The sequence below is a fragment of the Chionomys nivalis genome, chromosome 2 (genome assembly GCF_950005125.1).
Source record: "Chionomys nivalis chromosome 2, mChiNiv1.1, whole genome shotgun sequence".
NCBI classification, from domain to species: Eukaryota; Metazoa; Chordata; class Mammalia; order Rodentia; family Cricetidae; genus Chionomys; species Chionomys nivalis.
In genome coordinates, this window is record NC_080087.1 from 125,040,664 (window position 1) to 125,066,971 (window position 26,308).

General features: G+C 39.0%; 1 protein-coding gene across 1 annotated transcript in view; it reads left to right on the plus strand.

Annotated features, from left to right (window-relative positions):
• Abca12 (ATP binding cassette subfamily A member 12) overlaps positions 1-26,308 on the plus strand; it is a 166,110-nt gene that overhangs the window by 105,020 nt on the left and 34,782 nt on the right. The window contains exons 19-32 of the mRNA XM_057762616.1: positions 1,939-2,058; positions 4,723-4,813; positions 7,648-7,827; positions 8,875-9,190; positions 10,385-10,499; positions 15,553-15,882; positions 16,922-16,991; positions 17,073-17,207; positions 17,689-17,844; positions 18,762-18,948; positions 21,279-21,497; positions 22,576-22,772; positions 23,544-23,704; positions 25,673-25,909. Of these exons, the coding sequence (XP_057618599.1) occupies positions 1,939-2,058; positions 4,723-4,813; positions 7,648-7,827; positions 8,875-9,190; positions 10,385-10,499; positions 15,553-15,882; positions 16,922-16,991; positions 17,073-17,207; positions 17,689-17,844; positions 18,762-18,948; positions 21,279-21,497; positions 22,576-22,772; positions 23,544-23,704; positions 25,673-25,909 (2,514 nt within the window). The remainder of the gene's footprint in view (positions 1-1,938; positions 2,059-4,722; positions 4,814-7,647; positions 7,828-8,874; positions 9,191-10,384; positions 10,500-15,552; positions 15,883-16,921; positions 16,992-17,072; positions 17,208-17,688; positions 17,845-18,761; positions 18,949-21,278; positions 21,498-22,575; positions 22,773-23,543; positions 23,705-25,672; positions 25,910-26,308) is intronic.

A 26,308-nucleotide genomic window follows, 5' to 3' on the forward strand; every position in this document is an offset into this window, starting at 1 on the left:
GTTATGCCAAGTGGGAGCTTCTGGTGAAATCAACCATCTTGACACTTGGGAATGAAATTAGGTGCAGCTAGATCCCAGACTTTTTGGTGTATCTAAGAAAGCCAAGCCGGGCGGTGGTGGCGCACGCCTTTAATCCCAGCACTCAGGAGACAGAGGCAGGCGGATCTCTGTGAGTTCGAGGCCAGCCTGGTCTACAAAGGGAGTTCCAGGACAGGCTCCAAAGCTACAGAGAAACCCTGTCTCAAAAAAACCAAAAAAATAAATAAATAAATAAATAAATAAATAAATAAAAAAGAAAGCCAAAAAGTTTTCAATTAATGTCAAATGTTCAAAGCATATTTAAAAATCATATTTAAAAATGTGTGATTGTTTAACTCATTCAAATAAAAATTAGTTTTTGAAGTATAGATTATTGACTTCATATTGGTTGTATTATTTAATATTTTTAAATTATATCAAAGATACATGTTGAGATAAACAATATCATCAGGACCCGTACTTAGCATTTTACCGTAATTACTTCCCCTCACTTTTAAGTTGGCTTTAAGGGTGGACATGGTGTTCCATGGTAGAGTGCTTGACTGAGATGCAAAGGGCCCTGGGCTCAATGCACACCACTGAAAAGAAAAGAAAATACCAGTAAGCTTGGCTTGAAGACAGGCGTATAGAGCACAGCCGTAGCCCACTGCTTAGAGCCTGAGACAGGAGGCTTTGGAGGTTGAGCCCCCCCCTTCTCAAAAAATTAGCCTCAAATATTTGAATTATACACCTATTCTTCTAAAAGCTAAAGAGTGAAAGTGAAAAGAAAATCTGCCTTAGTGCTGCCTGGTCATTAAATTATAGCTGATGGGAGTCTGACATTACGTTTGAGACTACATAAAATGAACAGGAAATTACCACTGAGTGTTGTTGCTTTGAATGTTTGTGACTTAATACCTTACTCATCTTACGCGTGTATACACCCCAGATTTCATGTAAATGATGTCACTCTCACTGGTCAAGCGTAAATCTCCCTCACCCTTTTAATGTTTTTAAAACCCTAGTCTCCAATCTTTCATGTGGTAAGAAGTCCTTTAACTCAGTAGAGCTAGCTAAATTCTTTCATTTTTACGGATGTTAAAGAAATTTTTAATGACATGAAATGCATTTGTTTTATTTTCATGTTCTCATATCTCATAAGCAAATGCTTATGAAAAGATTCATTTTATTTCTGGCGTATGGTTTTGGGTTTGTGCCTACATAAACACTGTGGCCAGCAAAACACATGTTGCATGCATTTTGTGAAATTCGTATTTTATTTCAGTAAGGTTAATGCCTAGAATTGGATGGTTTTAGGCATTTTGTTGCTCTGTTTTAATGAAATAGGGTTTTGCTGTGCAGCTCATGCTATCCTTGAGAGTTCAGCATCCTCCTGCCTCAGCCTCCCACGTGCTAGGGTTGTAGGCATGCACCATCACGCTTGGCTGTGCTTCATTTGGATAGTTCTTTCCAGATTGACTTCCTAAAAGGCTGTGGTGTACCTGTTCCCAGGAACAAGAAACAAGAGCATCTCTTACTTTGCCTTCTAACTTAGAAAATTTAATTGAATAAGACAATCCTAACTATGTCTGTGAACTCACTTTAGTAGTGATTTAAAGTTTGACATTGGTAGAAAGACAATTTGTAAGGACTCTGGGGAGGCTTCCATTTTTATTATAAATTCATGTTGGACATCAAGCAAGCCCTAAAATTTCCAGAATTTTTATAAATGATCTCGATCTTTATAAGCTATATCACTTGAAACTTTTGGACACATGGGAAAGGTTTGACAGTGGCTTTTCTTTTTTAAAGCAATCTTTACCTTTTAATGCTATTTTTATATACCAAAAGTTGTATATTGTACTGAAATACATGAAAGATACTAATTGATCTGATCTCTCTTGTTTCTTTGTTTTTAAGTCCAATGTAACTCTGAGGCAGTTGGCGGAATTAAGAGAAAAATCTCAGGAGTGGATGGATAAGTCACCGATCTTCATGAATTCCTTTCACCTGCTAAACCAGACAATTCCGATGCTCCAGGTACTAGATCTCTCCACCGTACACCTCCCTGGGAAATACAGTTCTTTGATATTTTAATCACCTTTATTATGTGAAGATTGTAACTTAGCATCCATTTTCAATAGATTAGGATAGCCTTCCTCCAGAGATAGCATCAGAAACCGAATAGCAGATTTCTCATTCACGTTTGTAGCTCCTCCCTTCCTTCTAGACCTTCCTGTCTCTCTACTACCTTAGAGGTGAGAATTTTTACACACCGATGTAACTATAACTAGTGTTATAATCACTTACTTAATGACTTTAATTAGTATGGCATGGATGTGCTCAAGCTCTCTCTCTTTTAAATGATTCTGTGGTACTAATTGGTTTTAGAATTTCTGGAATATTAATGTTCTAGAAGGCATCCACGTCAGGGGTTCTTTAGTTGATGCATGTGGCATAAATTGCACACAGGTGCTGTCATAATGAATCAAAAAACACACCTAGAAAAAATGTTCTAATAAATTGGTCCCTTCTAAATTTAGTCCTCACTCAGCCACTTGTGATGATCATGCCAGTATAGTTACAGGTTTGATGGTGCAACTCTGCGCACATCAGTTTAAAAAGTATGATTTATGATTCCTGTAAAAAAAAAAAGATGCAGGCTTTTTTGAAAATACGTATAACAGTTTAGGGAAGTGGTCCAATCCCAAACAGAACTTTTGACTACTAAAGAGCAAGCAGCAGAGCTAACCTGTTATCAGCTAGAGAAAAGAATGTCAGGAGTGATAGTAATGATGGTACTCAGGAGAAAGTGGTTTGCATTGAAAATAGATGACCCCCATAAAACCAACCCCATAAAACCAACAGAGCCCAAGAATATTTTGGATATATATATCGAAATATTCTGTCCCAGACACTGTCACACTGTCTCTGGAGGGAAGGTATATACACATACACACACACATACACACATTTGGTTATATATATTTCTAAAATATTCTTGGTTTGCAATATATATAACACTTAAATATACTATGTATTATACATATGTTATATATTATGTATAATGTATTGTATATGTGTATTATATATGATATGTGGTATATACAATGCATGTGTTATATGTACATACATACATAAATACGTATACATATTGCCTGTTTTTATCACCATGCAAATAAATTAAAGCCAGGATGACTCATTTGTTTCATTTAAGTTTTCAGGAAAATTGTACCTAGAAGCTGCTTTCTTCAGTTCGTTTTGACTAACAGTGAGTGTATAGATAGTTACATTTCTAGTATGAATTAGAAAATAAATCTAAAACCATCAATATGTTTAATAAGTATAAAATGAAGGGTATTTTCCATGAAACATGTCCCCCACAATGTACTGTTCAATATAACTATTCTAAGCTAAAGAATACTCATTTGTGGTGGATCTTTTCTAGTGAGTCTCATATAACAAAGTTTCTTGAATAGAATTTTATTGCCCTATGTATTCTCCTAAATGGAAGATTGCTCTTTTCTCCTAAAAACTTGTTATCTATGGAGAGGGAAAAAAAGTAGTCCACACACATTATCTTATAGGGAAATTTTTTTGTTGTTGTTAGCTAAGTGCTGAATTACCAAAGGACATATGTTGTACATAATAGTTCCAAAGTGCTGAATTTATTAGAACCTACGTGATATCTTCACAGTGAGACTATCAGATAACTGAAGTATCTCTACTCCAGAAAAGGATAAATTGCTACTCTCAGTTCTTGAGGAAAAACTCAGTTTTGTAAATTCACAGGGAGTTTGACATTTGAAGCATTAACAGATGACCTCGCATTGCGGTATAGTGCTTGATCCACAGTGCTGAGGCTCTGGACTCTGGGTTCAATAACTGGGGTGCACATACACACACACACACACACACACACACACACACCCAAAAGATACAGGGAAAATGGTAAGAACGGTATTTAATCTCTTTGAGGTGTGTTAAAAATCTGCATAGTAGTGCCTAGCTCACTAGAAAAGAGCTAGTGAGGGTTTCAGGGTAGAAGCTATGTCTCTTCTATTGGAACAATAGAAGCTTTAATATTTTAAATAAATTATTACTTTAAACTATCAGTGTTTCAGTGGAGTGGAGGCTGGTTTTACTGATATTTTCCCATGACCATATAGTTGTTCTTGTTCAATACAGAGCGGTACTATAATAATGGACACTGACTTTTCTGATGAGTCGTTTGTCCTCCACTTTAGAAAGACAACCTGAAACCAGGAAGGAGGCACCTCACAGTTGGGGATGAGTAACTAGAATACCAAGCAGCTGTGAGGTCAAAGGTCGTGCAGACTTTGCAAATGTCAGCAGGTGCTTTTATTTATCTCGGGAGAACGAAATACACCCTGAACCACATTATTTATAGCATATGTTTAAAAGGAAGTAATTTATTAGCGCTGAGAAAAATTCTGTTACATTGAGTATAATTCTCTGATGTTAAAAATAATTTTGGATCCCTCTGGACACTTTTAGAAATCTGAGCAATTTGTGTGAAAAACAGACACTCATTCTTTCAAATCATTGGGTATGAGCCCACAAGCAGGTGCCTTAACAACGCCCGGTGGTGGCTGCTTTACTGTTCCAAGGTCGTGCGTAGAGTGGCAATGATTAAACATGTTTTCTTCTCATATTAAAACTGGATCTTATTATTAATTTTAGAATACTCTAAGGAACCCCTTTGTGCAAGTTTTTGTAAAGTTCTCCGTGGGACTCGATGCTGTTGAACTCCTGAAGCAGATTGACGACCTTGGTGAGTCCCGTCGCACAGTAGAATTTCATTCACTGCACATCAGAATGGGGGAAGAGACCTAGTGCCATGTACCTGTGAGAGAACTTCCCTTTTCTTCTGCATTTAGTTTTTTATTGGCTCCTGGAAGAAACGTGGGACCCTAGACACGTCTACGAAGTTTCCCGTTAATTAGGAGTAGTGGTGTTGTAAACACTTCTTGTCTACATTCATTTCAATGATTCTGCAGCAAGATACATGGTGTAAACGCAACTTTTACCTTCATTATGGAAAGGCAGAAGTAAGGTAGCACATTTGACTTTTTTCCCTTCCTTGATAACTCAATGAAAAGTCAGTCCTCACAAGTGTGGGAAGGTGAGACGGTTTCTGGCAGCATTTAACATTTGATCTCCACTGGCCTTGGCATCACCAGGATGTAACTGGAAAAGGCTATAGAGTTAACAAAGGCAAATGGGGAGACTCAAAAGAAAATAAGCCCAAGTATTCAAGGTTGGATCTTCCTCTCAAGGTCATTTAAAAGGAAGAAGCTGCAGAGAATCAAAGGCAGCTGTCTGAACTTACATATTCCCTCTGCCAAGTCCCCACCTTCAACCTAAAGATGCAAGACATCTAATTCAGGCTGTGTCTGATCCACTGTTGCTATGCAACCACAAGGATGAAGAGGCGATTGAGAGCATCAGAATTTGGCAGCAGCAGAGCAAATATCCTCTTCTTCCCCAGCACCTCTGGGACACATATGACTTAGGTAGCAAGCCGGTAGGGAAGAATTATGTCTATATTTGCAGGTAGCCATATGATGTATAATTGCATGCATTTGATGATAGCCAAGCTAATTTGGTTAGAGAGAGGTATTAGGGGATTTGTTTTCCAAAAGTAAACAGTAAATCACCATTTGATAAAAATATCAGGGATAAACTATAAAGTTCTTAAATAAATTTTATCATCCTTAACTTTTAAAATAGGAGATGAGGCTCAGAATTTAAATCAGATTAAAATAAGTACAGCAGTAAGCATAATACATTTGAAGGCCTGAGTCTGAGGCTCAAAACTGATTGCAAATGTGCAAACACATGTACATACATACATGCATGTATATGCACACACATACATATATGTTTGTCAATGAGACTTGTATTATAATTACATAGGTAAGAGATTATACAATTAGACCTGGGAGCTGTTACTGCCTCTCCAAAGCTTTTCCTTGAGTTCACCTACCAACAGGTCTAGAGACTCCTTTTTTGTTACGTTGACTCCCAGTATCCCCTGGAGGCCACAGTCAGTGTTCAACAGCAGTATAGCTCTCCCTTTCAGCATCTCCATCAAGTAAAGGCTTTTACTTTTAAAAGTATTGAGAAATGTATTTAGGAAGCTGCCCTCTGTGAGAAACAAGGACTTATTTTTGGATAAGGTAAGGAACCTGTTTAGACAGGATTTATGACAGTTGCACCTCAGACTTCATGATGAGCAAATTAATAAAAACTTAATTGGTCAAATGATTTGTTAACTCGTGATTTCATATTTACCCTTGGTCCCTACTGCTTTCCTCACAAGGAATCCTCCAATTGCAGAATAATTAAACCCTCTTTCTTCTGGAGTAATTACTTAATATTAAATCTTGATCTTTTTGTCTGGGTTAATTTAGACACGAATAGAGATGAGTCACATAAGACTTTACTGTTTATTTATGGTGGTGGTACCAGGAATCAAATCCCAGACTTTGTGCGTGCAAGACAAGTGCTGTATCACTGAACTCTGCCCCCAAAATTGTCTATTGATAATATAAGAAAGTGGCAAGTATCTAATATAGACCACCATCTTTCTTAGATTTTCGATATTGCGGCTTTTATTTTATTCTATTCTATTTTTAAACTATGTAGCTATCTGTATGCCTCTGTGAGGGTACTAGTGCAGGTAGCCATGTTATCTAGAGACGGTGTCGGATCCCCTGGAGCTGGACTTGCAGGTGGCTCTGAGCTATGCCATGTGGGTTCTGGAGACTGAGCTCTGGTTTGCAAGTGCTTTTAACTGCTGAATCATCTCTCCGGCCCTTCTGTTTTCCAGCTTATACTCTTCACAGACTCTTTTATGTTTAAAATTCTTAAACATTTTTTGTCATAAGGAAGCATTTTCGTTTAGTTTATTTAAAACAGTGATAGCACATAGTTTATTTACTACATTATATATTTACTTTTTCTATGTGTGTAGTATATGCATATAACGTTCATGTGTGTGTACATACATATAGAGATCAACAATAACTCTCTCTCCTCGCAATCCTTTTTTTTTTTTGAGACAGGGTCTCTCACTGAACATGGAGCTTGTCAATTCAGCTAGACTGTCTGGCCAGCAGGCCTCAGGGTGTTACCTGTTTCTGTCTCTACCCCAACCCCTACCAATGCAGGCACTGCCATGCCTGACTTTTACAAGTGTGTTGAGCATTCAAACTCAGTGTCCCTCTGCTTGCCTGCTAAGTAGTTTGCCTACTCTTCCAGCTCCCCAGCCACTATCAGTATAATTCTTCAGGATGTGCTCATTCTTAGTCCTTTGTTATACTTCTGCACTGTCTTGTATCTCTTTGAGCCTGATTGACTGTATTTGTAACTAGCTTAACGTTCTCCTCAAGGAATTTCTGCAGAACTGGCAACATTTTCGTCAGCATAGAATTCTAGATATTTTCAAAGGAAATTCTACAGTGCTACCTGATTGTTACAATTTAGTTTAATGGGTACCATTTGCAATAAATAAATAAATAAATAAATAAATAAATACCCTCAATATTTTGTTACTACTTCTGGAATAAAGATAATAATCTCTCCCTCTCTTTGCTTCTTTAGATGTTCTCAGGCTGAAACTCGAGAACAACATTGACATCATGGACCAGCTTAACACGCTGTCTTCCTTGACAGTGAATATTTCCTCCTGTGTGCTGTATGACCGCATTCAGGCAGCAGACACTGTGGAGGAAATGGAGACAGTGGCTGAAAAGCTCTACAAAAGCAATGAACTTTTCGGGAGTAAGTGTTGTCCTGCTGGATTAGAGAGTCTCTTTGTATTATAACGGGCGACATTCTTTTCTAATCTCTTTCATCCAGAACTCAAAAGAGCATAGCCCGAGGATTGGTGCCCTTTCTGATGTCAGTATAAATGAGAACCCTTCATTTAGTCAATCCACTACACTGTCAAAGTACAAGAAACCTTCAACAAATATCTCACTGCAGAAAAATTAAGAATGGAAAGCATTGCATGTAAGGGTAAAGTTTAGCCTAGCCTCATTATTAGTCAAGGTTATCTATTTAAGAGGATTTTTTTGTCATTTAAGTAACTGATTTACAGTGATATATTTAATCTGTCACTTCCTTTGTGACTATATTCTTTGAACCCTTGAGGCTGACACCTCTTAGGAACCATTCTCCTAAACCAAGAGCCTGAATTCACCGTCCTGTTACTAACTCAGTAGCGTGGCTGCTACCTAGTGTGCCCTCTGACCAGTGAGCGACGCTGTCCATGGAGTAACTCTTTTTTTTTTTTTTTTTTAGAATTGTTTCATTTTATTAGCCTCATCATAAAATGTATAAATACACGCATCAAACACAAATAAGTGCATTAACATTCCAGAATATCCAAGTTATTGCTGGAAGCAATACTGATATTGTGGTCTTGAACAGATAACTTTAGCTCTCTTTGTCTTTATAATATACTCCCATAGGACACAATTTCTCAGCCTCATATATTGTGGTCTGGGTTAATTATCGTGCGGATGTTGCTGGGCATTGCAGCCTATATAATCGTACCCACTTAGATGCCACTAGTAACTTTCCAATTGTGACCAAAAAAACCATGTCCCCGGTTGTTTGCAGGCATCGTCTGCAGGTGACAAAGGGGGCCGAGCTGGTATGCCACTGCTTTATGAACACTCAAGGGACGTACTCAGTCTTGGGTTGTTTGACATTTCTTCAGTTTGGTACCACCAACCTGGTACCGGATGGGTTGACAGTTTCATCTGAGCCCATGTTTTCAACCATGGAGTAACTCTTGTGCTGTTGTTGCTGGTTTATTTTTAGGTGTCATTTTTAAGCTTCCATCTAACAGAAGCTCCTATAGAGGCTACGACTCTGAAAATGTCTCTCTTCCTCCTATCGTAAAATACACCATCCGCATGAGTCTGAAGACTGCACAGACCACGAGGAGCATCAGAACCAAGATTTGGGCCCCGGGGCCACACAATTCTCCATCGCACAACCAGATCTATGGCCGGGCTTTCATTTATTTGCAGGATAGTATTGAAAGGGCGATCATTGAATTGCAAACAGGAAGGAACTCCCAGGAAGTTGTCGTGCAGGTTCAAGCGGTTCCCTATCCCTGCTTCATGAAAGATAAGTAAGTGAGAGGACCTGCATGCCTTGCTAGAGGTCAAACCCACTTCGAGGACTACTCCCTTATGCCTTGAAATATCAAACAGAGGGAAGACATTCACTGAGCCTTTGCCATATGTTTAAAACCTAAAACAGAGCATCCCTGGATGTTTCTTTAAGGGATGTTTTTTGCATCATGTGGGAGAATAAGATCAATCTAAACTCTCTGTTACACATGAAATTCTTTCCCATATGTTATTTCATTTGTTCCTCCTCTGTCCCTATTCAGTTAAATGGAAGAAGTATCAATGCCCTTAGTTTTCAGATAAAAATGATACGCTAGAGCCTGAGTCACTTGACTAAGACCTATGGCTGATCCGGCCCTGGGCCATCTGATGACGGTGCCCACATTTTCTCAGTACTCGACCAGATCTAAAAACACATTTGGAAGAAACATTACAAGAGCACTGTTACTAACAAATAGGAGCCCTTACCTAATTCTACAGCCAGAAACTGTAACAGGAATGGACCTGCTCCAAGATAAAACTCATTTAATAAATGTTCTGTTATAAACATCTGTCCCAGGAAACAAATTATATATTTCCATTCCCCCTGAAAAGCATACTTCTCAGTAGCAATGCATTTCTGCACACTAAAGTGATAGCAAGTGCTAGTGACCTCATGGTCCATTAATAATTTGCATTTTTCATGAGTGTCTAAGAATGGTCTTGGGACCTTCTTCTAAAGAAAGACTTTGACCAGCCCAAGATGCAAAACAGATTAATGCGGAAGCTCACTGTGAAGGACTGCCTTTGCCTCTCTCATTGGAAGGCTGTGATTGTCAGAACCATGGTCTCCTGGGTACCACCACCATCAGCATCTGGGAAGCTGTTCATAAGCACATTTCTTGTCTTTCCATTAAAATAAATGAGTAGGTTTCAGGTTGAAGTATCTTTGAAAAATCCAAATTCTTTGCATTTTAAATTAAATTTTCTAGATTTTCTGTTATTTAATTTGGAGAAATTTAGTTTAACAATATTTATGAACTTCCTTAAAAGTTAATATTCCCCAGCTCATAAATAGCGGAGCCACGTTAATATTTATTCTGAGCTCCCTAATGCAAGTGTAATCTCCACATGCGCAGGTGTGGGCTTCTTGCACCTTGCAGCCTGCAGGCAGTGTTTATTTTGATGCCTGGATCCTCTGTTTTGCTCCACAGCTTCCTCACCAGTGTCTCCTACTCCCTTCCGATCGTGCTCATGGTCGCCTGGGTTGTGTTTATAGCTGCCTTTGTTAAAAAGCTTGTTTATGAGAAGGACCTTCGGCTCCATGAGGTATGTTGAGGATCTTCTCTTGTTGTGAATAGGTCCTAGTCATAGAACGGCTAATTACTGTGACTTTCATGCCTATTCAGACTCGGTCAGCATAGCGCACACCTTGCAAATTAAAGAGAAAGACAAACATTTTACAAATCACAAAAGTAGTCATTATTTTGTTGTCATGAAAAGTGACAAAAAGGACATTTGATGGGTATTTCTGAGAAGACAAAATCAGAATAATATTGAATAAAATATGAATATAATTATGATTCTCACAGTAATATTTTCCAGAGTAATTAGCTATAGGATGTAGACTCTGACAAGGATTATCAATTTAGATACTGACACTATCAAGGCAGAAAGATTCTGACATGATAACCAAGCAAGCTCCTCTTAGGTACAGATACAGACGTGGATACTGGCATGAAGTTTATTTTGCTTTTCTAAAACAAATTCCCTTTCCAGTATACTTTGTCTCTTGAAATTATCTTTCAGTTGCAATTTGCTACATGTTTCATGAACTGATTTAAGCCTGGCTGTCTTCCAGACTATATGTCATGGTTTCCAAATAACAGTCTGAAAGTTTGAATTCACACTTCAAACCTTAATTGGGTTGCTTGGTCCTTTCTACCTTGTATGTCTCTGGTTTCCAATCCTCAAAAGTAGGTCTTTAAAGATTAAAGGACGACTTTGAAGTAGAAAACTGTAGTAGACACTGAGCTATTTTCTACTTCAAAACAGATACCTGCCTTAAATATGTTACTCATGATAGAAACAACAAACACAATTGTACATGTTTGTCTATATATACACTTGTGGGTTTATGTGCACATGCATGTAGTATATTTCACACTCACCACTTTGTTTTGTGTTAGAACATGATGCTGTTTGAATGCAGCTGTGTATGTCACCCAAAATATCAGAGCACAATTCGGTCCTTTTTTAGTAGAAGAGATGAAAGACATATTTTTAACAGTGAGCCATTTCTGTGTGCTAGCTCAATGTCTTCACTCCCACCTTCAAAGTTTAACAGGGTCAGAGTTACATAGTGAAAAAATATACTGAACTTGGAATCAGAGCTTGAGGCTTTGAGACTTTGGGTTCTGCTAGTCGTGTTTGCTTGAGCTTAGTCCCTAAACTCAGTATCTCTTTTTTTCTAGCCTTCACTTAGCACAGTATTGTAGGATGGAGATGGCTCATAACAGAGAAGGTGTTCAATTACCTGCATTATCTTTATTGAAGATATCAGTTTTTTTTTAAAGCCTCTGAAATTAGGATGCATTTGACAGTGGCATGAGTTATTCAGCAGTAATTTTTCTTTTTTGTTGGCATGCAAATAATGTCACATCTTAAAAACAATGAGCTCCTAAACTCAGAGGAATAGAGTAGAGCTGTGGAGTGAGTTTGCAGGAGGTGTGGCATGAGTCGCAGGTCCCCAAGGATGCCAGCTTGGCCTCTCCACTGCCCTTAGTTTACAGCTATGTCCTTTTCAGAGAGGAGAAAGCTATGTGTGCTCAGGAAGAGAGAGGGACCTAGGGAAGACTAGGAACCTAGTTAATCACTATCATGAGTGTCTTGACCTCCACCCAACCCTATTTGACTGTATCTCAGTGAAGTCCTTAATATTTGACCCTGTTGTAATATACTACTAAGAAGTCTCTTTACCTTTGGAAGCATACAAATATTAATAACCAATAAGCCTATTTTTGAAATTAAGCCTTAAAACACTTTTTAAAATGGCCTTTAAGAGTTTTGTTCTACATTCTGTGCTTTTAACAATTAAAATATTACTCTAAATGTTGATTAGCTCTAAAATGTTGATATTTTTATAACAGAAAAAATCTTATTTTTAAATGTTTTATGAGCTAGTTGCAACTAGTTGATCTAAGACTCTATATGCTTTCATAACACATGTAATTCCTTGCTAGCAGGAGTTTGGAGCATACCTAATAATAACCACACCATCATTTTAATATTACAAAATTTTTAAAAATTAATATAATTTTTGTTAAGAAAATTAATTTTAAAAATTGAAATAAAAGACTTCATTATTCCTAATGACTCAGTGTTTGGCCTACTGTTGAACTGGATAACACTGCTGTCAAGCGAATATATGAATATTTGTGGCTTCTCTTCCTATATCAGTGTTTGCCTCTAAACAGAAGCCTCTTAGGAATGTGGCAACATGTTCCTGCAAATTCTTCTGGAACCTCTTTTTTAGCGACGGCTGTAAACTAGGCCAGCTTGGAACACTGTGTACCAAGGCTTTTCCGGTTATCAGATATTGACGAATTGCTCTGGCAGGTTAGGGAGGCTTGGGACAAGTGACTCTCTGATTACAAAGCAGGTGCCTGACATCTGCCACTTTGAGGAGGAACCAATAGCATCAAGAAAGCGCAGCCAGTCATTCTCTGTGGGCCGTCTTCCACACACAACTTCAGTCTTCTTTGTCACCACAGAGTCGGCACAACTAACAATGATTTATAGATGACCTGTCTCTCAGAGCTCTTCCTCGCTATGAGTACAGCTGTCCTATGGTGTAAAAGCCTGGACATCTCCATTGAACTTTCATCTTCAATTGTGAATTCTTCAGGGAGAACCCAGCTCAGCCTATTTCAGTGAAAACTGAAATAACCAAACTCAAAGTTTTACCAGCTCTTGGCAATAAAAATTACGTCTCGAATTTAAAAGTCTCCTAATTCCTGTGATAAGCACCTTCACTGTTAGTTGTGAGGCCTGCCAAATTGTCATTTAATAAATCTACGCATGAAGAGGGTTCTAGATGCACGAAGACTTTAAACTGGAGTTGCTGGTCACCAGGGGAGAAAAGTATGCTTAAACACATAATGTATACTTTATTTTGTGGTCTTGATGTAGTCTAGGTGTGTGATAGTCACCTTAAATAATGTATCAGCATTGTTTATTACTCATGTGCATTGCAGTTGGAGAGAGTTTGTGGTTTTTTTTATAGGCCACAAAAGATTAAATAGTTTAATGATATATGTGTGCCAATTGCTTATGCTCAAGCTTCCATAAGCAATTAAATCTTAAATGCAAATAACACCTGGGGATGGATAAAAGAGTTTGCATGTCAGAATCACATGAGGATTGATGAGTATTTCTGAGGTGCAGTCGTCAAAAATGACACAATAATTTTCTTCAACTGAGTGAGGAATATGGGAAGAATTTTCAGAGAAAATCGTTGAGTTTTGCTTATTAAAACAAATCATGGTGTAATTTTGTTTTCAATAAAGACAAGACCTGCAACTATGGGAAACTTTCCATGGTGAATCTCTGCTCAATGCAGTTGCTTCACATTGACCCCTCCTCCTATCCCCATGGAAACATAGATGGAGTCTTCATTGTAGCAGGGCTGGGACCAAGCAGGAGCACTAGAAGAAGGTCCAGGGGAGGACAAAGTTAAGAGGAGAAGTAGCTGATGTTTTTCAGATTAGCTTAAGGTCCCCTGCTTAGACTGTTGGCAGGCAGGTAGCTGTCTCCATGGTAACAAGAACAAGCAGAGTTATCAAATGTGATAAGCTAGAAAAAAAACAGTAAGCAAAATGTGCTACATTTGGCTTGTAGAATAAATTACTCAGTATAATATTATTATTGTTGCTGTTGTTGTTTTTCTAGACAGGATAAGGAGAGAGATATTAAAAATTATTTATTCTATAGAATACTGAACTATATAGCTGTTAGTGAAACATTTCTTTTATTATTTTAAAAATGGAATATTAACTTTATAAGCTTAATCTTAATCATAAATTGTCAAAGATGGAAATTGGAATATCGAGGTTCCCTAAGTGTCCCACTTGTACCAACTTTAAGACAACTGGAGTTGAAGGGGGTGTCGTCATCAGACTCTTTTGCATTTTTGCATGAACAGTCATGATACTGTGATGAAATGTTTTGGCCCTGGGGATATCACTGAGTCAGAAAAGGATATTAGCTGAGAAGCTGACCTATAGTATCTCAGATACCTGAGTTCATTGTGGGTGTATGAATACCTTTTTGTAAATTAAGAGGCCACGACTGACACAGACTAGCCATTGATGTTAGTGATGATGAGGTCATCACAAAAGGCAGAAGGTCATGCTTCAAACTGCCATATTTTGAATAATAATCCACATCTATTCCATTTCACTCATGAATCATGAGCAATAGTTATAGTGTTCATTAGGGCTTGTTAAAAATATATGGACTTTTATTATTTCAGTTTCTACATTGGGCCTGAAGTTAAACTGTGGTGGCTTTTTCCCAGACTGAAATATTTATACCTAAGCAAATGTCAAGTGGGGGGAGGGGGCGGGAAAAGGGAGGCGGGGAGGAGGTGGAAATTTTTAATTAAAAAAATTTAATAAAAAAAGAATACATTATCTAATATGTTTGGATTTCAAAAATGAAAAACAAATCATAAGGGAGATACTAGAAATATGCTGTCCTATTCTAAATCTCTTTAATCTAGAGAAGTTAGCTAGATAGTTTCAAAGCTAGATGTGCATGCAGGTGTGTGTGTGTGTGTGTGTGTGTGTGTGTTGCTAGGAATTGAACTCAGGACCTTTACAGCTAAGCAGGAGTTCTATACTCAATTATTTATCTATCTTCTGAATGAGAGAGAATAAATTGGACAGAGATAAGGGCAGACACAGAAAGACAAAGCCAACATGTGTGTACCATTGTACGTGTATTTGAAATTAGAAGACAACTTTCAGGTGTCTGTGATTTTGTCATCATCTAAGATCTGGTATTGAATCCAGGTCATCAAGTCTGCAGTGAAGAGCCTCTACCCCGTGTTATCACACTGGTCATAGAAATGTATGTTTTTATTCACAAGAAAGGTCTTCTCCAACAGAAGAATTGTCTCTGTTGGGGTGCCACACTGAGAACTTAAAATCCAAGGGGATCTGGTACAAAGTCTTAGCAATCAGAAAGAAGTCACATACATTGTTCAAATGTTTATTTTCACATATGAGGAGACTCTTGAACATTTGTCACCATCCAGAAGTAATTGCCACTTAGGAATTCATCAGCCAAAGAAGCACCTAACTCTCCCTTCTTCTTCTAGTACATGAAGATGATGGGCGTGAACTCCTGCAGCCATTTCTTTGCCTGGCTCATAGAAAGTGTTGGATTTTTGCTGGTTACTATTGTGATCCTCATCGTTATACTCAAGTTTGGCAATATACTTCCCAAAACAAATGGCTTCATTTTGTTCCTGTACTTTTCGGACTACAGCTTCTCAGTGATTGCCATGAGCTATCTCATCAGTGTTTTCTTCAATAACACCAACATTGCAGCTCTCATTGGAAGCCTCATCTACGTCATTGCCTTTTTCCCGTTTATTGTTCTGGTTACAGTTGAGGATGAGTTGAGCTATGTTATAAAAGTATTCATGGTAAGTTAACTGTTGAAATGTGCCCTTGCATGATATAAATGCCTCCCTCCCTTAGTTCATGAAAAGAATTTCAAATCAAAAGTTCACTTACATAATTAAAAATTAAGTGATAGAAAAATTAACTCTTCTAAAGATAGAGCTTTCTAATTGTCGTCTGCTCTGAAAGGAAACATTTCTTCCCACAGACTCTAAACGACTAGTGACACTGACAAGCTATAGTTCTTGACCAGTTAAACTATTACCTGCCATGTTTTGGAGATCACCAGAATTCTGACTTCTCTAGTTCGGATCCTTAAACATCTCAGTTTCTCTCTGGCTAGAACCATTCTCATGTATGAAAAGTACTTCTAGTTTTCATGAGTAACACCTAACCTAAAGGAATAGTGATGGATATATTGACAGCATGTACTCAAGTTTGAATATTTTCTTCTGCTTTTCTTATTCAGAAACACTAAATTGAAGAATAATATGATGGAATTTAAAATCCAGAAAGCAAGGGCACTTCCCCTCATCTTAAGGTTTTACTGTTCATAGACATAGATTTGATGAATAACTTTAATTCAACATTGACTGCTCTAAAACTTAAATTCATAATTTGTAGTGATTATCAATATGCAACCAATAAATATTTTAATGTAGTCTCATTCATAATTCTATCACCTGAAATAAATTTAGAAGCATTTTTCCGTCCCCGATGTCAGTTAATTTGAATCTTCACACTCTATTACTCTGTCATTTTCTACCTTACAAATTTCTGAGCAATATTTGATAAGCTTCAATACATATTTTAGATTCTTAAAAAAGCATTCTCCAAGTTCATTGCCTCTCTCTTTTTCTCTTTGTCTCTCTGCTCTCTCTAGACTTTCAACTGTCTCTCTGGCTCTCTCATTGCAGTATTTTTGGTAAGGGATGTTAGTATTTTAAAATAGACTTAGAGAATGAGCTTCAAGCTTTTTCTATCTATCTAACAGTTTAAGCACTTGGAGACCCTGTAGGTGAAATCTACTGGCACTGTCACCACTGTTCATTTTCTTCCCAGAGCCTACTGTCCCCAACAGCGTTCAGCTATGCAAGTCAATATATCGCACGGTATGAAGAACAAGGCGTGGGTAGGTTCAATTTCTTTTAACAGTATTTTTATCTCTGTGATATGTGTCAAAGAGGATTAAATAGCTGTGTTCAATTTCTAGGTCTTCAGTGGGAGAATATGTACAAGTCCCCTGTACAGGACGATACCACCTCATTTGGTTGGCTGTGCTGTCTAATTCTAGCAGACTCTTTCATTTATTTCTTTATTGCCTGGTACGTCAGGAATGTCTTCCCAGGTAGGAACCTGTGTTCCCTAGATGCATCCTTCTTCTGACTTTCATCACTGTAAGTCAGCTAACATATATGCACCAATAGTTGGCCTCTCAAATACAGTCTTCAAAGCAGTATACTAAAACCTTAAAACTGTCCTGAGACAAAAAGCTTATCCGTGCTGCTCTGGCACTTGGAATAGGACTGTGGAATATGCAAAGGGACCCTGTGAGAACTCTGTGGAGTTGCAGAATGAGTTTCAACACTGGACTGTGGTGATGGTTGCATTAGTATGTGAGCAAAAACCATGCACTGCACACTTAAAATGAGTAAATCTATAATTGTACTTCACTGACATGGGTTTTAAAAGGAGATGATCTTTTTGGCTTTGTTTTGTAAACTGAACTCACTCTCTTAGTTGGTATAGTCTTCTACAATGAAGCAATTTCCGGAACCACTCATAGTGTTCCATCTCGTTTGCTTCTTCCTCATGTATTCTCATTACAGGGACATATGGCATGGCAGCTCCATGGTATTTTCCCATCCTTCCTTCTTATTGGAAAGAGCGATTTGGATGCGCAGAGGTGAAGCGTGAGAAAAGCAACGGCCTTATGTTTACCAACATCATGATGCAGAACACCAACCCTTCCGCCAATAAGACTAGTAAGTCAATAGCATGCATCATTATAAGAGAAACGACACCAAAAGCTGCATGGCTGGTGGTTTTAATTACATTTTTCTAAATGATAAAATTATCATCCCTTTAGTCATGCATGAGTATGTCTACGCATGTGTTTACGCTCTTACAGGCATTGAATTGTGCCTTCTCCTGGGCTCATTAGCTCAGTTGCTTAGCATATGCTGCTAATTAAGTCAAGAACTGGATATCCCTTTGTGGTCCAGTTAGACTCACACAGAGAAATATTTTGTTCCTTGCCCACAGCCTGCATCCCTTACTCTAGCCATCTGCTACCAGTCATAGGAGTAACCAAGAAACAAAAATGGGTAATGTAGCATAACCCCCAGCTGATGCTGAGAAAAATAGAACAAAGCTCATGCCTTTTGGCATGGGGTGAGTGTTATTGTCTCTCTGAAAAGATGCCCTCTGTAAGGGGTGCGGAGGCGATGCCTGAAGAAGGTATAGATAGGAAAATTAGTTGGATTCTGTCAGCCACAGATCCGAGGAAAGCTGTTACTGTAAAACTACATCTTGCAAACATTTATTTCATAAAATGATGCCATCTTTCCCAATCAGAGAGCAAACCTTCTGGGTTGTCTTTTGAATATTTTAGATCTTTTTTTTTTTTTTTAAGAAACTGTAAAATTATAATATTGTATTCAGGAACTGCTTTTTCCAACAGAGAAGGCTAATATACTAAACCCTAGAGAACGTGGTTTCGTACTCTTGCTCATTCTATAAGCAGGTCAGAAGGAAGCTAGAGAATATAATAAATCAGTTGCTTCTGGCCTTTTTACATTTAAAGATTATATTTACATAATCTCCTATTTTTAAAGGAAAGTCTAACCCAGCTCCATTACTTACTGATGAGCTTCCAACTCTCCTCTTGGTTTCCCTCCAGGTCCTGACTGTGCATTTCCCTCCAACATTGAACCTGAACCTAAAGATCTCCAAGTTGGAGTTGCCCTTCATGGGGTCACAAAGATGTATGGCTCAAAGACGGCTGTTCAAAACCTCAATCTGAACTTTTACGAAGGGCACATTACATCATTGCTGGGGCCAAATGGAGCTGGAAAAACCACAACCATGTACGTTATTTTTCAACTAAATGTCAAAGAAGGATATTATTAATGATACCTTTTTATAAACTGAGATCCTGAACTAAGAAGAAAGTAGAGCTATTCTGTCTTCCAGATGAATCAACTTTTCCTTGGGAGATTGCAGTGTAAACCAGAGGCTCCAAACTGTGAGCTCTAAGGCCATCTTAGGCCACAGATAGGCTTATTTGTATAACTTAGTGCTGCCCCATCCTGTGTGCCTTAAAATTTTAATTCAGAACAAATTCCAAATAACAGTAAGTTTTCTTGCCATGTCTTAGAACAGTGGTTCTCAGCCTTCTTGATGTTGTAACCCTTTAATACAGTTTCTCATGTTGTAGGGACCCCAACCCTAAGATTGTTTCCTTGTTACTTTACAACTGTAATTTTGTTGCTGATAAGAATCGTGGCGCAAATATCTGGAATTTAGAATATTTGATATGTGACCCCCCCAAAGAGGGTCAAGACCTCCAGGCAGAGAAGTACTGTCTTAGGGTTCTAAGTGTGTGCATATTGAGACAGGGGCTGTAGGTGAAGGTTCACTAGTGTTGTTCTGTTTGACACACATGTGTTCTCAGGTTGATCCCTTGTCTCAGATCCATACCACTATATCTGTCAGTCTGTCCCTTTTATTTGTATTTCTCTCCAGGCCAGGTTTAAGTCTGAGCTTGCACATCCTAGTATGGACACACCACCCCATCTTCTCTATCACAGGAAGCATTTGCCTTGATTCATAAAGAAACTTAAACCAACATCTCACACAGATCAAGGTCAGGAACAGCATATAGACTGTTCTTTCTCTCTACTGACTATCCTGTGTCAAGCTAGAGGGAGGATTGGGATCCCAAGATTCCTGGGTTATTTTTATTGCTTGCCTGTTTGCCTCCAGGGCTCCACCTTCACATACTCACTGTCAGTGCTAAGCTCTCACTGGATTTTAGCCCTTAAGGAAATGCCTCGCTTTCCCAAGGAAAGCTCTACATTCTATTTTTAACCATCTTGAGCCAGTCCAGCAACTTCTCAAATGCTGGCATCAATATTTCTTTCTAAATAACTGGAGGCGAGTGAAGGTTCAGATAACAGTAAACATGCAGCCTCTTATTGGTATGCCCTGTTAAAAGCCAAGGTTGGCTTTCTGGAACACAACACTTAGAACGAATACTTCTAAAGCATATTTTCCCAATGGGAAATAAGAGGCAGGGGAGAAAAGAGATAGCAAAGGTGTTTGAAGAGACTAATTTTGCCTGAGAATGCCCTATTTTATTGATATTGATATATATATTTAAAAAGCGTGTTATCTGTGTTTCAGTGGATGTTATGAGGAATTGCTATTATCCTGATTCATTATTTAGTACTATGAGAGACAGGAGAGAACTTCTCTAGAGCTCCTGGAGATTTTGTTACAGTGAAGGGAGGAGATGATTACTAAATAACTGCTCAACTCAGCACTTGAAAGGTGTTGAGCATTTTCTCAGTGAAATGCTTTGGTCATAATGCAGAGAACGGGACTGAAGAGGGCTAGGGTTATTTCATGAGCAGCCATGCAGCCATGCCTTCTGCCCCCTGGTGGTAGCAGATGTCGGCAGTTAGGGGCCCAAGAGACCAAAAAGTTGTAAACATGACTTCTGAAATACAGTTTTGGGCAAACTGTGTATGAGTTCATCACTCAATGAAAGAGGCAAGAAGATATAGTGTCACGGTTAAGATCATAATTGGTGGTCCGATGACCTTGTAAGACAGTGGTTCTCAATGTTCCTAAGGCTGTGACCTTTAATACAGCTCCTCATGTTGAGGTGACCCTAACCATAAAATTATTTTGTTGCTACTTCAATACTGTAATTTTGCTATTGTTATGATTCCTAAAGTAAATATCTGATATGTGACCCTACAGATTGAGAACCATGGTTATATGATGTCTCATGAAGATGTAGCATCATCTCTTGGATTCTTAAGACAAGTTTGGGATTAAGTGATAGACTCTAGTCTGGAGACACGAACTGGAGGTTTGCCAGGCTATAAATAGTATCCCAAGGAAACATAGTATGTTCAAGGAGAGTGTGCTTTCAACTAAAAAGCATCCTCAGTTCCGATGCTATTGCCACCATCACCATCATGCAGCGTTTACACAACACCCTAAATAACCAAAAGCTTAAAAGTCATTTTTAGTTTTTCATTCCCACTTAATCCCTTTTTGTTTCACAGCTTGCCTTCACTTAAAGAGATGCACTCTAGCATTTTTCTTAATGTATGAGATATATTTAGTTTTGCTATCTAGTTTGAGTGATTGGTCCATACCTAATTTATTCTGTCTTCATTTCCAGCTCCATGCTGACTGGGCTGTTTGGTGCCTCAGCAGGTACTATTTTTGTTTATGGAAAGGATATCAAGACAGACCTCAACACTGTTCGGAAGAACATGGGAGTTTGCATGCAGCATGATGTCTTGTTCAGTTATCTCACCACCAAGGAGCACCTCCTCTTATACGGCTCCATCAAAGTCCCTCACTGGACCAAAAAGCAGCTCCATGAGGAGGTTAAAAGGTGAATTAAGCCACAAACAAGGGCATGGCTTGGTAACCTCTCCCAAGAATATTTACCCTTTTGGTCAAACTCTGGTGGTAATAACAATAGGAAATGTCTCATGAAGATTTGCTTTGCTTTCTGTTCATCTGGTAACATACTTAGCATGTTATCATCTCCAGCTGGTTATACACACATTGTTCAACTCTTCCTCAGGGCCTCTCATGTGCCCTGGTCTTTTGTTTCACTTCTACATGGGGGTACTACACCCCAAAGCCTATAACTAGACTTCCAGCTACTCCTTCTCCCCCATTTCATCTGTTCTTATGAAGGAGCTGTCAGAGAGAGATTTCTCAACTTGCTCAACTACAAATCAGACAATGCCATTCCTGCATCATCTGGAGTCTTTTGCCACACTTAGCATAACATTCCATAATGTCATTATCAAGGCCTACCAGACCCTGCATGACCTGTCATCTGTCTCATGTCTGTTTCCTTTCACTCTGCTCTGTGAACATAACCATACTCACAGCCTTGACTATACACAACTGACTCCCTCAAGCCTTTCTCCTTGATCTTCACCCACCTACCACACCCTTCCTGAGAGACATTTGACCTACTCTTGGCAGGGTGACCAATTTTTCTGTCTTTGCTCTTCTCCCTTTTTCTGAGAGTGACTATTATATATCCAGTCCTAAAACAATCTGTTCTGGGCACTCTTTCTCTTGTGTTTCCTATTTTATTAATTGTATGTTGATTACCACCTGGCATATTACAAACTTTCTTGAGATTACGATTATCTAATGGATTTTCTTCACATCTTGGACACATGCACTCATAATTTCTTTATGAACAAGTTTTTTTTTCCTGTTCATTGCTTTTCTCTAGGCCTTATGACATAATCTACCACTAAAGAGAAAAATGTTCTAACCATTTGTCAAATTCATGAACTATATGCTTTTTTAGTAATCATTTTTATGATGATAATATGATGGTAAATGATAATAAACTATTTTGTGTTATCAGTGATGTATTGCACTGATCATTAAAGACATACTCATTGATTAGTTAACACAATAGCACCATAATTGTTTTGAAGGACTTTAAAAGACACTGGACTGTATAGTCATCGCCATAAAAGAGTTGGAACATTGTCCGGAGGAATGAAGAGGAAATTGTCCATATCCATAGCTCTCATTGGTGGATCAAGGGTAGTGATTCTAGATGAACCATCCACTGGAGTTGACCCATGTTCTCGTCGAAGTATATGGGATGTCATTTCCAAGAACAAAACTGGTATGAGTATTTTTTCATAACTTCTTCACAGACCAGTCATAAGTTTACCTTCAGGGTTATGCAAAAATCAGTGGAAGCTTTTTCTGTGTATAATACAGTACCTTCAAACTGTTGAGATGGGCTCGTTCTTTTCCTAAGATTTCTCGATGAGATTTCTGAGTCAGTTAGTTATTAACTACCTGGTACTCACTGTGAGTTGAACTTAGTGCTTTTGGGGATCATGTAGATTCAACAGCAGTTACAAAGTCTGCTTAGAGGAGCATGGAATCTAATTAGAAATAGCAAACATACACAAATGAAAATAAACTGAAAACAGACTAAGTGCTAACAGGGTGTGATGCAGAGAAGTAATCAGCCTGGAGTGGATCAATCAGAGAGGAATATTCAAAAAGTCTTTAAAATGCTGTGTTTTCGTAGTGAAGGAAGGAAAGAGAGGAAGGGTGAGAGAGAGCAGGAGAGGGGAAGGAAGTGCACACTGAAACAGTGGACCAAAACCCTGACAAATGAGAAAGACTTGCTGATGCATATAAATGCGGACATTAGCTCTAAAGCTTAGTAAGGACCTGCTTGCTGCTAACCTATATATAGGAACTGTCCTGTAGATCTAACAGCAACCTTCTGAATTTTCCCTTGATTGCTATGAAGATTCACTCACCTCAGCTAATACCCCTCTTGCTCTCAGAAATCCCAGAATTTACTCTTGCTAATTCTGTCTTGTGGAGCCTGTATCCTCATTTTTCACTCTATGATGTCCTCAACTGTGTTTTTAAGCCAGAACAATCATTCTGTCGACACACCACTTGGATGAGGCAGAGGTGTTGAGTGACCGCATTGCCTTCCTGGAACAGGGTGGGCTCCGATGCTGTGGATCACCATTTTACCTCAAGGAAGCTTTTGGGGATGGCTACCATCTCACACTCACCAAGAAGAAGGTCTGTAAGAGGGAAAGTGTACTGTCTCATGGGGTGATAAGTGTTTCTGGGAAGTGTGAACCAGTTCTCTCCAACATGACTCATTGCTACAATTCAGCAATATATTCCTTATGGTTCTTAAATCTCAGCAAGTGTGTTGCTTAAAAAACAACAGATTTCTGCTTTTGTCTCTCCTGTCTCAAGAGTATCTGTCGTTGTTGGACACCCTAGAATTTCTGAGCTTCTGGTAATTTCCCATGTGCTATCACTGTTGCTAGGCACCACACAAAGACGATGCCTTCTAAAGGTTACTGATGGTCCGCCAGTCTTTCCCCATAACATTTCAGACTGCAGAGAAACTTGAATCTAAATTTTTGGCTTAGAGGAATCAAATGAAGCTATGTCTTCACTTGGGGACACAAGAGTTAGAGTGCACAGGAAAACTGACCTGGGTCATCTTTTGGAAAACTCCATATCTAAGTTGTCTTGTCATGACTTCCAAAACATACAAAGTAATCTAGGATTGGTTGGGGGGACTCTTTCCTTAGATTTACTCTCCTACTTCCACCCAATGAGTGCTATACTCTTTTTCATAAGTAGTATTTATATTAATTCTTGGAGAAGTTTATATGGTGCAGTTTGATCGTATCATCTCCAAACTCCTCCCACACCCACTCTCTTTGTCTTTTACCTTCCTGCCGCCCAGATTGGGTTTCCTTCTCCACATCCACCCAAGTCAAGTCTAGTTTGTGATACCTAACAACTTTGAGGAGCAGGCACCTGCCATGAGTGTGGTCAACCTACTAGTGGTCACGTCATTGAACAAAACCGACTCTCCCAGCAGTAAACACCATTTTCTTCTCAGCTGGTGAGGAGAGTCCGTGCCCACCCACCCAGCTCCACACTGAAACTGTGATTGACAGGAGCTAGAATCTTGTCATGCTGTCCCAACTACTATGAGTCCATATGGGCCCCTGTTATGTCCAGAAAACAGTTTTCTTGAAGTCATCCACTACCTCTGGCCCTTACAATCTTTCTGCCTCTGTTCCTTGAAGTTCCCCGAGCCTTTTGGGGGAAGATATGATATGCATGTTCCATCTATGACTCAGCATTCTATAGTCTCTTATTCTCTGCATGTTGACCAGGTGAGGGTCTCTGCTAATAGGCATCTTCTGTACAAGGTTTTTAAGAGAAGGCCTATGACATGCAGTGACTTATGGGCATAGTAGTAAGTCATTAGGAGTCTCTTAATAACATTTTCTTCCTTAATAAGCTGTCTATTTCTATGCCATGCCTAACTAAAAGGGCATGATTTTTCCCATCCCACTCCAAGTAATGGCTGACATTTTCATCTAATCTGTGCTGTAGTTTCTTTTAAACTCTAACAAAATTATCCTTGAGCTTCAAAATCAAAAAAATAGCAAAATTCATCATTATATTTAGAAATTCATATATTAAGGCATCTTGTACTGCATGATGTATGGAAGCATTGTTCTAGGCACTGGGACTTCATCAGTGAATTCATGATATGAACTCTGTAGTCTGGCTTCATGAACTCTGTGTCTGATGGAATGCAAAAAATTCAGGCATTATACTCAATATGTAAATTATTTAACATGGTAGCAGTTAGTAAATGATAAATTACATGGAATATTTATTCCTATAAATCCAGACCGAAAAAAAAAGCCAGGAATGGGGAAAGAAGTGTCAGGTAAACCATGGGCTCGAGCTGGTGTGAGAAAGGGGCATGTTGGTCCTCTGGGTGCAGAGACCTTGAGGAGGGCGTGCTCCGTGGTCTGACGTACAGTAGTAATAGACGCGCAGAGCTGACACTACACTTAAAGCAAGGGAGAGGAAGGTGCGTGGTGGGGGAAGAACGCAGCTGGGGGGACAGTGACTTGTAAGGCCCCATGTGGAGTGGGGATGGCTAGGAGGATGGCATGTGATCTGACCCAGGAGAGTCCACTTAACTTTGCCTTGTGTCCCCAGAGTCCAAATCTTGACACAAGTGCCATCTGTGACACGGCGGCAGTGACAGCAATGATCCAGTCACACCTCCCAGAAGCCTACCTCAAGGAGGATATCGGGGGAGAGCTTGTGTATGTGCTCCCCCCATTTAGCACTAAGGTCTCGGGTGCTTACCTGTCACTCCTGAGAGCACTAGACAAGGGCATGGGTAAACTCAACATCGGCTGCTACGGTATTTCCGACACCACTGTCGAAGAGGTATGTGGCCAGCTCCTTACTGCTTGCTCTGTTTCTTTCTTTATTATTTGTTATTTAAAGGGCTGGCAATCAAACCCAAGACAGGGAGCTGCTGTACTTCTGAACTTTATCTGCACAACATATCTGTGTATCTCTCTCTGTGTGTGGGTACATGTAGGTGCAGGAGTTCACACCCAGTCCTGTCCACATGCTGACAGTTGTCATTGGACAGCCTTGACAATCATTTCTTCGGAGCTGCTTACTTTGCTTTTTGAGACAAGGTCACTCATTGGCCTAGATCTCAGCAAGTAAACTAGACTGGCTGTTCTGTGAACGCCAAAGATCCATCAATGTTCACCTTCCTGGTGCTGAGATTGCAACTGCACATTGTGAATCTGACTTTTGTGAGTTCTAGGGATG